This window comes from Telopea speciosissima, chromosome 11 (assembly GCF_018873765.1).
Source record: "Telopea speciosissima isolate NSW1024214 ecotype Mountain lineage chromosome 11, Tspe_v1, whole genome shotgun sequence".
NCBI lineage: Eukaryota > Viridiplantae > Streptophyta > Magnoliopsida > Proteales > Proteaceae > Telopea > Telopea speciosissima.
This window is the reverse complement of record NC_057926.1, coordinates 45,751,351-45,764,562: the sequence shown is the minus strand read 5'-3', so window position 1 is coordinate 45,764,562 and position 13,212 is coordinate 45,751,351. Positions and strand designations below refer to the sequence as shown.

At 38.3% G+C, this 13,212-nt stretch overlaps 1 protein-coding gene across 5 annotated transcripts in view; it reads left to right on the top strand.

The window, feature by feature from the left end:
* Nucleotides 1-13,212, top strand: part of LOC122645704 — a 47,234-nt gene that overhangs the window by 23,603 nt on the left and 10,419 nt on the right. For all 5 annotated transcript variants that reach the window (XM_043839041.1, XM_043839038.1, XM_043839039.1 and 2 more), the window contains 3 exons: nt 3,751-3,850; nt 9,807-9,875; nt 11,250-11,364. In XM_043839041.1, coding sequence (XP_043694976.1) covers nt 3,751-3,850; nt 9,807-9,875; nt 11,250-11,364 — 284 coding nt within the window. The remainder of the gene's footprint in view (nt 1-3,750; nt 3,851-9,806; nt 9,876-11,249; nt 11,365-13,212) is intronic.

Sequence of the window (13,212 nt, the reverse complement as noted above, 5' to 3'; positions counted from 1 at the left end):
TAGTTTAGAGTCTTCCTTTATGTTAGAAGTTAACTAAGGTCCTAGAATCATTAGGAATTTGTTGGAGCTTTGGCCGTTGATGTTGTCATTGTTGTCAACATAGTCAGATAGTCAACACACTCACATAGTGGTTCTGGTGTTGCTGTGGAAGGTCATTGGTAGATGACATGTATGGAAGAGTTGAGTAGAGTAGAGAGTGGAGAGGATCAAGGTGAAGTGGCCTACACAGTGTAGGTAAAACAATTTCAGAACACTAGTTTTTTCATTAGAAATTAATGACGTGTAACTTTTGAGTTGTCTTAGAGGCTGAATCTGTTGAATCTCCAAAATATTGTAGCCCTTCAAGTCCTCTTTCCATTGGATTTGGAATCAGGTCAGGAGATATGACTTGAACATTATCTGTTGCGCAGAATTTTCAGAATTTCTGTTTTGCATAAAACGTCAATTTAAGGGCATTTCAAGGTGGCTTAATGGCGGATTCTGGAGTAACTCAAAACATAAACGATGTAGATCTTCAAGTCCTCTTTCAGGTGGCGCAAGTCTCAAGTCATTTCGACATCGGATGAGGGAGGTACGACTATTTTCCTGACGACTCGCAGAAGATGGCAGAACAGGTGGTTCAATCAAGGCTGAATTTTGAACTTGGGTTTCTTATTTAATGTGCAATTAGGGCTTTAGTCCCTAACTCTTCCTAGTGCACAAAGAGAAACATGAGGAGAGAGCCGCCTCAAGGAGAGAAAAGGAGAAAAGAGGGGGAAAAGAGACGAAGGAGGAGAGAGATTCAGGAGGTAAAACCCTACACTCGTAGCTTCATGTTCCCTTAATGGCTTCAAGCCTTTTTGTGAAGTTTTGGTGAAGTGCCTTCAAGAGACATCACAGGGGTTTGTGTGAAGAGAAGGATACGGAAGGAAGAGGAGATCGTCATTGATTGGAGACGTCCGACCTACAGCATATTCAGAGCCCAGCTACATCGGTAACCAGTTTGACAAATCCCTGCTTGTTTTGCATTTTATTGTAGGCTAGATGGTTAAGAAAATGCCTGAGTCAATATTTGTGATGTAATTGAGAGGGATTTTTATTTGTTTGAGCTTTTAAACGGGGGATTCTTATAAGCCCATTATTATTTGTATTTGAGTGTCCAGTGGGCATTGGACGTAGAGGGGTTGTAGCTCTTTGACAATTGTTGTTGTCTAAAGGTGGGTGTTGTAGCATCCTCACAGTTGTAGCTTTGTAAATCGGGGGTTGTGGCTCTCTGCAGTTGCAGCTGTTAAAGAGTGATAAGCATTTGTTGAGCCTAGAGTGGGCATTGCTTCGTGGACATAAGCACACTGCTGAACCATGTTACATTTGGTGTTATGTGGTTGTGTGGATGTATGGATATATTGCCACAGGGTCGTTTGTGCCCATGGTTGAGAGGCAAGTTGTGTCACACGGCTGTTTGTGAAAATGAGTATATGTGCTTGCGTGGTTGAGTAATTGTGATGCCGACGAGTGAGTTGAGATTGTGTTTTTGAGGGTCACTGATTCACCCTCCTCTCAATGACGTATTGGGACCAACAGGATTTGAGTACAGATTTCATCCAAGTCTATGTTCTGTTTTCAAAATCCAATTTGAGGAGTGTCAATCACTAGTCTGTTTGACTATTCCAACTTCCAAGTAGTAGTTTGAATTCCAAATCAGTTTAGGATGGTTAGAGAGTCAGTTTATGAATTCTACATATAGATGTAATGGACTACGATTCAGACACAAATTTATGCACTGTAACACTTCAGCTTTTCTGAATTTTTGCTGCTATGGATTCAGCAGTTGCTGCTGTGGATTCAATAGTATGCTTGGTGGATTCCTTAGTGGAAGATTAGATTCTCTTCTTGGGTTTTAGTGGATTCTAAAACCCGCTTCAGGTGGATTCCTGCCTTATTATTCCTTCTATCTATCCAATTCAAGTTCATAATTCAGATTTCTGGCAAATTTTCACCCTGCAGCAGCTTTGTTTTCACTTAATATTCTTGTTTGTTCCCCTGCTCTGCGATTTTGTTAAGTACCCCTGGTTAGAACCATCATTCAAAAGGAACTGATGGAAGGATTTAAAAGAGGATCTACCATTGCTGAAATATCAAGGGAGTACCCAGGCAAGAATGAAGCTCAGAAAATATGGGATTACCCATCATTTAAATTGATGCGTTTCTCAGTATTCAAACTATAAAACCTGCATAAATCGTTTTTGTCATTGCAGAGTTTATTCCCTTCAACCTCTCGATGCTGCATCATACATAAAAAAAAGATGTCCTGATACATTATCGAATTGGGCCAAATTTTCCATATTTCTTTCCAAACTCCTCTATGATGTAGTTGCAACTTCTTGGGATACCAATCATTTGCCTTTATTGACTGCTCAAATGATTTAGAAAGAAAGGTGAAATTCCCCTTATACCATACAAGGCCAGTTACTGAGCCATAGCCAGTCCATACAACTGTTTAATACAAGAATGTCCTCCACTGATTTTTGAAGAAAGGATGCTCTCATCATTTTTGAATTTCTTGGGATCCCAATTATTGTTGAGTTATACTAAGCAGCTACAGCCCTTCTCTGCACACTATTTGTTTAAGAACATTTCTATAGAGCCATTTTCTAGAAAGGCTTTCTTCATTCACATTGTGCAGAGGACAGTAAAAATGTTAAACCAGCATCTTTTTGCATATAGACTTCATTTAGGTCGGCAACATGATACTTTTGGAAGTGCCAGCTGAGCTTAGTGAGAAGGCATTTCTATCCGATCGTTGTTGTCCATCAGGTAATAAATTGCAACAGAAAAGTTGAGTTAAAATGATTTCAGCTCCTTGCGAGAGAGAATCCCTTCTCCTAGATGTCAAGCAAGTATGAAATCTTTCCAGGGTTTGATGTCATATGGATTTTACATGGTCCAATTACAATGATGTTAGTGAACCGTTCTTTCCACCTAGACATGTTACAAGAGCTTTAACATCGAATGAATCAGCTCCACAGTCTTCACTTTTTCTTGGTCTATCTTCAATCCTGATAGTTTCAATCAACTTATGAACAGCTGTGGGCATCTCATTCGAGAGTGGAAGCCTTACACACATTATGAGGATTATTGCCATCAAACTGAAGATATGATATCCTCAACTGACCCTGGTAGGCTCTCAAAAGTCTATTCCTTCCAGCAGACCCAATTTCTAAGTTTTAATGGAAAGAGACAAGGGGCAAAGGGCCAGCATGCCAAGGACCCTGGAGTTACTGAAGAAATCAGCCAGGATCCAAATCCAATTAACTGACACCAAAAAAGAAAAGGCTCTACCACAATATGTATGAGGTAGTGTAAGACCTAGGTTACTGACTTTCTCACCTAAGTTGAGTCAGTTGACATATTGTCTTTCTATTTCTTTGATTGTCACCACCTATTTCTGGTACATCAACCTACCCCACATTAAGGAGTTTAAAGAATGCTAATTTTGTGGACTTGATTACTCTTCCCTTTTATCTCCTTGTTAAGAATCTTTAGATAAAATAAATGGTTGCTGACATCAAGTATCATGTCTTCTACTTTCGAGATTTCAATGGTATTTAGGCTGTAATGACTTCAATGCTTTCATTGCTGGAAGATGGTCGTGGATTTCCTCTACCATTTTGACATGGAACTGTCCAATTGATTGCTCATAAATCCTATATTTATTTATTTCCTCTCATTTGAAGTCATGCATATATTAATTATCTGACATGAAATTATTAGGTATGCTGATGAACCAAGTATCATGAGGTACGTCAAGATTGCAGCCACACTTCGTGACAAGACTGTACGTGATGTTGCTCTGAGGTGTCGGTGGATGACGGTGAGCTTTCAACTTTAATGACTTGGTCCCCATAAATTTCTTATCAGGCGGTTGTATTGTGGTAGAAACATGGTTTCACAAGGAACTCATACTTAAGTTTCTGTTTTGTCATACTAATCTGGTTGGAGTAAAATTTATTCTATTTTTAGTGAGTTTTTGAGTTTCATAATTGTTTTTTTTTGGAGAGAGTTGCACCATTATTGTTGGTAATGATTAATTTTTTTTTGATGAAAGTGTAATCACACAAACCACACACCAATCCCAAAAGGTTTACCGACTTTTAGGACTGTGGAATATTGTTGGTAATGATTAGAAAAGTTTTAATGCTGTTTTTGATTAAACTTTCATTACTTGACGATATTTTACATCAATTGAGACAGAGCCCTTTGAATCTCACCTGTTGCTGAAGATACTATCAGGTTGACTTCAATGCATTTTATCATGCTTATAGTTGCTTCACTTCCCTAGGAAGTCTATGTGGCCTAGTAAGCAATTTTATGTTTTATGTCATGAAATAAGGGAAAAACCTTTCCAGAGATTGGTGTCCAGTACTGCTTAAAAGTTGTTCTGGAAATTTCCGACATTGTTAGCACATGTGCAGGTTTCAACAGGAGTCTGGATGTTTTAAGTTTCTATACATATGCTAGATGTAAGCGTTAACTATAGAGCAGTTAACTGCTGCATAACATGTGACCATTTCATGTTGAACCATCACAGTTTGATAGGAGTTTGGGGATTTCCTGATGGCTCCGTTTGGTTGCAAGGGAAATTAAGGGAAGGGAAGTGAAATTTTCAAACCTAAAATAGAAACTTTCGTAATCATTACCCCACATGATTATATTACTAACTTCAAATCGTTCCATATTTGGTTATAAAAATTCACTTTACTTTGTATATAAATCCCTTGGATTTGAAAAGTAAAATAATAATTACATCTAAAAAGCATCATTACTATATGTGGTAAGAAATTTAAGTAGTTTATACAATCATGTTGGATAATGATTACCAATGTTTCCTTTTTATGTTTGAAAATTTTCACTTCCCTCCCCTTTAATTTCCTTTGCAACCAAACAGAGCAGATATATGGTTGGTGCTTGCAATAGTCCTGTACTGGTTGACCATTTTAGTCATGTAAGCATGTGAACAAACACATTGACTTGATGGTTTGCATTCATTCATTTTTGTATTTATGGATTTAGTTGTTAATTTGTTTGTGTAATAATTGATTCAAAGTATCCAATTCAGGGTTTGAGTAACCCTAGAAAACCCGTTCCAAATCTGCTGGATCACCGGAATTGGGAAATGGATGATCCTGATCCAAATCGGCTGATTAAGCTGATCTGATCCCGATTCGTAGAACCCTGATGCAATTGAGGACACTGAAACTAATGCTGAATTTGAATTTTATTGGTAACTAAATGTACGCTAGAAAGATTCATTACATCATAGTAAGAGTTGAGAAGACAAATGCCGGAGAATGATTTGGCTTATCAAAGTGATAGAGGCCCTTTATTATTTATAGATGGGATATTGATTACAATATGATATAATTGGCTAGGGCTGAGTCACAATACAGTCAAAATCCTTAGCCTCTACATACATTGAACCTAGACAGGTAACCCGTATCCTTAACACTCCCCCTCAAGTTGGTGCGTAGATATCTTTCATGCCCAACTTGGATACAACAGGATGGAATGACTAAGATGTACACTCCCCCTCAAGTTGGTGTGTAGATATCTTTCATGCCCAACTTGGATACAACAGGATGGAATGACTTAGATGTCAATCCCTTAGTAAATACATCAGCAAGCTGATCCTCTGCAATAGTCCTGTGCTGGTTGACCATATAGACTACTACAGACTGTTTCTTACTTTGTAATGTAACCAGATTACCTTCAAGGAATGTACAATACCCTGAGGTTGAACAACGATCATCAACAGAGCCTGTCCAATTAGCATCAGTAAAGGATTCCAACTTTAGATTATTGTGGTTGGAGAATAGGATGCCTTTTCCTGGAGCCATAGTTGTCAAGGCGTCGACTAGGCGACGCCTAGGCGTCTAGGCGCCTTGGCTGACTTGAGCGCCTTGGTCGCCTAATTGGTGTCGCCTTGAATTTGGACCCTCTCCACCGCCTTGGGTCGCCGAGACGCCGTGACAACTATGCCTGGAGCTGATTTTAAATACCTCAAAAGCCGATATACTACCTCAAGATGAGATGTCTTAGGTCATATATAAATCGGCTTACAACCCCCACAACATAGGCAACATCTAGATGGGTATGGAAGAAGTATACAGTCTTTATACAAGACTCTGTAATGCAACCTCATTGGAAGATACAGATTGGGAGAATCGAAATCACGTTCCCTACGTGATCAGGAGTTGATCAATCGAACAAGAAAATCAAAATTGCAACGGAAACTCCAATTGAGAATTCCAAATACTCAACTGAGCAATTTTCATTAAACTTCATAATCTGCCTTCATTCAATCATGGAGGATTACATATATGGACGTAGAGCTGAGTATAAATAAGGAAGAATAGAAAAAAAAGAAAACATTCCAATCTCTAATCTTCAATCAGCCAAAAATACTTCCATCAGAATCTCCAATCAGCCAAAAATACTTCAATAAGAATCCAATCTTCTCAATCAGCCCCATATACTCTCACTTAGAAATCCAATCTTCAATCAACCCAATATACTAGTTAGCTGATTGATCCTTTATTTATTTAGCAACTGAGATAACTCTAAATCAATCCAAATCTTCCCTCTCTTAGGTGCAACTTCTTTCCTTAAAAATATTGGGAAGATAAGGAGTGAATGGGATATCCTTGCAGGGGCTGACCATGCCTGGCACGCCTCTCCTTGACCCGGGCTGACCTTCGAAGAACCTTGGGGTGTGAGATGGCGGCTTCCACTTTGTCAGCTTCGTGGTCCAGGTCCAGGTCCAGGTCCAGGGCTGCATCACTCTGATATTGTTCCTTATCCATTGGATTACCTCCCTGATTGTTCTGTTGATGATTAACTTCAATGGGAATCTACAGGCTTGCATACAAGCATCCCTGTCTCTTTAAAGAGGTCTAGGACATACTTTCTTAGGGAAATGAAGATACCCTTGCTAGATTGGGCTACCTCAATTCTAAGGAAGTATTTGAGGGGTCCTAACTTCAATGGGAATCTATTGGCTTGCATCCAAGCATCCTTGTCTCTTTAAAGAGGTCTAGGACATACTTTCTTAGGGAAATGAAGGTACCCTTGCTAGATTGGGCTACCTCAATTCCAAGGAAGTATTTGAGAGGCCCTTAGTCCTTGGTTTCAAATTCTGTAGCTAACTGAGTCTTCAATGCAGTGATCTCTGTATCATCATTGCCTGTTATAACTATGTCGTCAACAATCAACATAGACTATTAGAGCAGTAATCTTACCCATGTTCTGTATAGTAAACCGAGTGTGATTAGCATGACTCTATTTGTACCCAAACTTCTGCATGGTTTTCTGGAACTTGCTAAACCAAGCGCAAGGAGACTGCTTGAGGCCATAGAGGGATTTGCACCATCGACATACTTTCCTAGTTGTTGATGGCGACTCAAAGCCAGGAGGAATATCCATATAGACGTCTTCAAGATCTCGGTTTAGGAAAGCATTCTTTACATCTAATTGATGCAGATTCCATCCAAGGTTTGTGGCACAGGATAGCAAAGCTTGAACAAAATTCATTTTTGCCACAGGAACAAAAGTGTCTTGGTAGTCAATGCTATATGTCTGGGTGAAGCCCTTGGCAACTAATCTTGCCTTCTATCTTTCAATGGTCCAGTCAGCCTTTTGCTTTATGGTCAAAACCCTCTTGCACCCTACTGATTTCTTTCCTTCGTGACGAGGAACAAGCTCCCAAGTATTGTTTTTCTTCAAGGCCTGCATTTCCTCTACCATAGCATTCTTCCACTTTGGGTCTGTGATGGTTTCCTTCCAACCCTGTGGAATGGACACAAAAGACAATGAAGAAACAAAGGCATGGTAGGAGGGAGATAATGATTGATTGGAGATAAAATTTGAAATAGGGTGTTTGGTATGGACCTTGATTCCTTTCCTAATAGCAATGGGGTTATAAGAGTGAAACAAGTCCAAGGATCTGGTCATATGATCCGAGGCTCCAGAATATAGAAGCCGCAAAGAGCTAGAATGAGAGGAAGCAAGAAATATACTTGACTGGGCAAGATGGGAAGCAGGTGAAGTGGAAGGTGCAATGGTAGGGGTTGCAGTATCCATGCCTTGGAGCACCTCCTCTGCTTTGTGCATCTTACCTTTTTTCCAGTAACCTTTGATCAACAATGTGTAAGTAACTAGATTACATGGAATTCTCTTTTCAGACATCGCCTTCAACATTCCAAGTGCTGCTTACAATCACTTAAATTGGCATAACCATAGATCAGAGAATGTTACATCACGCCATTTGGTTCAAAACCCATGTTCTCCATTTCCTTAATAAAATCCACTCCTTTATGCACTTACCATCCTTGCAGTGAGCATTTACCATTATAGTGAACGTGAAAAATGTCAGGGACGATCCCCTAGTAATCTGTTCGTAAACATGAAAGTCTCTGATTTTCGCCAGCCCTGACCAAATTATTCAAAAGATTGTTGCAAGATATCAAGCTAGCGCTGCATCCGAACCTCCCCATATTGTCGAACACAAAAAGTTCCTTCTTCATCAAACCTTTCTCCGCATATATTTTCAGAAGCATATCAAAAACATGTGGTGAGACCGTGAATTCGCTATAAACCCGGATAAGTTCATCGAACACTGGAGAAACAGAAGAGTTAGTCTTGGAAGTTTTGACTAATTCCTTCAAATAGGCTTTGGCCTCATCGAATATCCGAGCTCTGGACAAAATGTGGACAATCTTACACTAGGTCTTAGTTTCAGGTCTAAATGCTGTTGCTTCGACGCCATTTTGAAAAACCCTAAGCAAGCGGAAGTATTGAACTTCAGCCTATGAAGAATGCTGTTGAGGATTTCATCGGAATAATCGAAGGACAGTCGACCTAAGGCTGAATAGCACTTGAGGATCAATATACTCTATCGAGCAGTTCAGGTTGACTGAGTTTGGATTTGTCCTTGAGCTTCCATCGAAGAAGTCTGCTACCATGAATGGATTCTTTACGGATGATGTGGCAGAAAAGAGGAAATGGACGAGAAATCGAGGAGTACCTGAGCATCGCAGGGGAACACTTTCAGGTGGACTTGGAGGGACAACTTGAGCATCGCACAGGAACATCGTGTTGCGAGAGAGGTGAGGGAACGAGAGACTCGAGGGTGAGGGAGTCGGGACTGAGGGGAAAAAAATTCGTGAGTGTTTTTTTACCAAAGTGCTCATGAACGGTAAAAGCAGAATTTTTTTGCTCAGTCAAATGTACTTACTGAGCACTTTTTGAACTGGAACTGCTCTCTGTGAGCAGAAAAACAGACCGGCGTGGCAAACACAGTTCTACTCACAATCTGCCCTGGGTGAGCAAGAAATCAATGGAATCACTTCCGGAGGGTGTTACCAAATGCAGCTCAAGCTTCCTAATTCACCACTTGAACCTCCACATTTCCAGCACAATTATTACCCTTTTCCTTCAGGTTCTGTCACAGTTCAGAAATTGCTGCAAGAGCACTGGAGAATGACTTTCAGTTTCTGGACTTGCTTCACATTAGGACCCCAAAAAACTATTGCATCTTCTCCATATTGAAATAATTTCTGTAGTTAAAATTAGATTGTCCCCTATCATACTACTTGACACATTGTGTAATGAAAAGGATAAGCATATTTTCACCAACATAAGGATTTTGCATATTTTAGAATTGATTGATTCCTGTATACTTAATTGCAACAGAACTGAATTTGCATAGCTGTCTGACTCATATTCTACTTAGTTATGTTCTAATATTTTCTTAGTCGTAAATTTAATCACAGAAGGAGAAGAGCGGGAAAAGAAGGAAACCAGACGATCATTACACAGGAAAGAAGATGAAGGATAGGAAGGTATGCTAGGTGTCCTGCCTTAATGTTTAAGACTTCAAATTTTTTTTGGATGAATAAAAAAAAAATACTTGGTGTTGTTTAGTGTACTTGGTGAAGTATAAGGATACTCTTGTAATTGTATTTGATTGTGACTCAAAGTCAAAATATTATAAAGATAGCTTACCCTGCCCACCGTTCTGTACACAAACAGAACCGCAAGCCTCTCTCTCTCTTAAGAAAGAAAAGAGAAAACAACTATACTGCAGAGGGGGTGCAACAACCTTGTACCTAATTCTTAGTAATAACAATTGAAAATTGTATAGACTATAGAGGGCGGACCTCTACGCAACGGTAAGGTTGTTCCATTACGACCTAGTGGTCGCAGGTTCGAGTTGGGAACCAGCCTCTCTGCGAATCGGGGGTAAGGCTGTGTACATTATGACTCTCCTTAGACCCCACGGTTGTGGGAGTTTCGTGCATTGGGTACTCCTTTTCTTTAACAATTAAATATTATATACTTTTTTCTGGGAGAGAAAATTCTATATTATGTTTCTTTCTAAGAGACCCTTCTTTTTCCTCTTCCTGCGATTGGTTTAATGCAAATTCTTCCCTGCACTCTTACGTGTAGATAATGCATTAAGGCTGAGTTAAAGGAATAAGATTGGCCAATTTAAGGAGGGAGAGCATGATTGATCAATTTAAAACTGTCTCAAGGTCGATTTTTCTTTTTCTTTTATTTATTGCAAAATAGATCTCTATTGAGAATTTTCTAGTAGGTGGATGGATAAATTTCCTGCCAATCTGTTTGCATGCATGCATTCACATTTATATTTGCGTTCATGGATGTTTCCAGTTTTTGGTAGAAGAGTTGATGGTTTATCTTATGATGTGGTATATTTTCTTTTCTTGAAGGACTTGAGGTTTCATTGTCTTGACTTCTGTCATTAGGTTAGAAGCCTTCTCATTCTGATATATCTAAAAAATAACATTTTAAAATTATTTTTGGAGTTATAATGTATTTTATTCTTGTAATTTTTATTTGCATGTATGTTGTCTTTATAGACATGTTTTGTTCTTGACCATGGACCTCATGATTATGAAATGCGTTGCAGGCAAAAGTAGAATTTTAGTGTTCATGTGTTGCCAGTCAGATAATATTTTAACTTCTTCATGCTTATATATATATACACATCTTAATGATACTCATGGTGTTAAGTAAGTTGGAGCGTGTGTTTACATGTTCCTTCTTTTTACTTTTCCCATAAGTGATATCAATGACATTCATGATATTACAACACCGTTTTATGGTGTTGTGACTTCACTACTAATTCAGTAACATATTTAGGATTTAATGTAAATTGAAGCACTGGGATTCTAACGATCATGATTCTTCAGGAAAAGTTAGTGGAATCTTCATCAAAGGCTAGTTTATCTCCAGCTCCCCCACAAAACATACCTGTGCATCCTCTCATGATGCACCATATGGACCATGATCGGGTACTTTGTGAAGGTTGGTTGGCTATATATTCTCATTAGACAAATGCTTGCTACCTGCTTCATTCCTCCCCCAACCTCAGTTAGAATTACTTTGCGGTTATGGTGTTATTCTATTTGTTGAATTGAATTTTTTCTTTATTTCTCATTATCTTTGTTCAAATCTTTCCCTTAACCACTTCTTTTATGCTTGCATACAATTTCCTTTTTTCTGGGAGAATACATGTCATTAAGTTTATGGTGTGACTATGCTACTCATGCAAACACTTATAAAACAATTTATTGCTTGATCACTGCAGAGGAACTTCATTAATAGAATCAAATGTAACCAAGTAATTCTAATCTTTTTGCTTCAATTTCTTCCCTCATTCTATGATTTCAATTGCTTGGGCATGGTTGCATATTGAAAGGACTTTGTGTTTGCTTCTTCTCCCTCCCCCTTTTTATTACATTCTTTATCTATTATGAGATTTTGTTAAAGATGACTAGTATGATTCAAGGCCTCCTACAAACAAGGGAGAAAGGAAAGACAGAAGTAAATGGAATGAAAGTAATTCTTTATCGATGTGCACATTGGACAGGCATTGATGTTTCACATAACATAGTTATGGGAATTGGGGTTGATTTCTTGATGACCCATATGAACCATCTGTAGTTCCTGCTGATCAGATTGTCCTTGAGATAGGTGCATCTGGTTGGATGCATTAGTTTGGTTACTCCATCTTTATTGTCATTTTTTCAGTGTCTCCTATTTGAAGTACCATAGCCAATTTTTTTTCTTTTTTGATTTTCCATTCTGGTTTAGTATGAGTGTTCCATTTGTGGATAGCTCTTTCATGTGTTGTTCAGTCTTGATTTGGTTGGGTAAATTTTAGCCACATTTTGTGTTTGGGACTGCAAGTTGCAGCCTATGTTTCTCGTTTTTTTTGTTGGGTTAGGCAACAAAAATAATTAGTTGAAGGGATAAAAAAGAATCTACAGTTACAATAGGATATCAATAATTCAATCATAGAAAAAATGACTGTAGATAGTACAAAGGGAAAGACTTATCGTTGTAATGTTTGTTCAAGAGTTGGAAATCAGGGAATTCCAGGACCATAAATTACTATAACTCTGTTAATTCAAATTTTTTGTAATGAAAAAGTTTCCTTTGGTTGCCGTGTTTGGATGCATGGTGGCTGATTTATGATGAACAAAAGTATGAGCCTAAGTGCTTGGTGGCTTTGCGATGAGTATTGAAGTTGTAGTAAAAGTTTGTTTACAGAATTTTCTTCTCTAATTCTCTGACTTCTTATCTATAATAAAAGAGAGAAAATCCTGACCTTTTTGTTATTTAATTTTGTTTTGATCTATCAGAAGCTTGAATTGAACATCACTCTATTATATGACCTCAAACATAACTCTTAAAATTCAACGCTCTTGTTAAATTTCCCAACTTGCTAACATGATCCAGCTTTTTTCTTGTCTTTTCCTTATCAAACCTATTGATTTAATTTAAACATTATCATCTCTTCCTGATCGTAATTCTATTGATTTAAACTCGTTATGTGAAAACCCCCAATTGCTTTGCTTATCTTATTCGTTTCCTTTGTTTATTTATTTATTTTTGGTAGATTTTATTTTCCTTTATTACTGAACAAATATACTTAATTTGGTGTGCGCGGGGTTGTCAAAATGGCTCTGATTGAAAATAATTTTTTAGACATCAAAACAAATGAATATTTTACTGCACTTTTGGATTTTAGCAATGTTTTACCATATTAAGATGGGAAAATTACATCCCCCTCCCCTGTATTTTGACCTAATTACACGTTCCTCCCCTTGATTTTCCCACCTTACATACCCCTCCCCTCTACTTTGAATA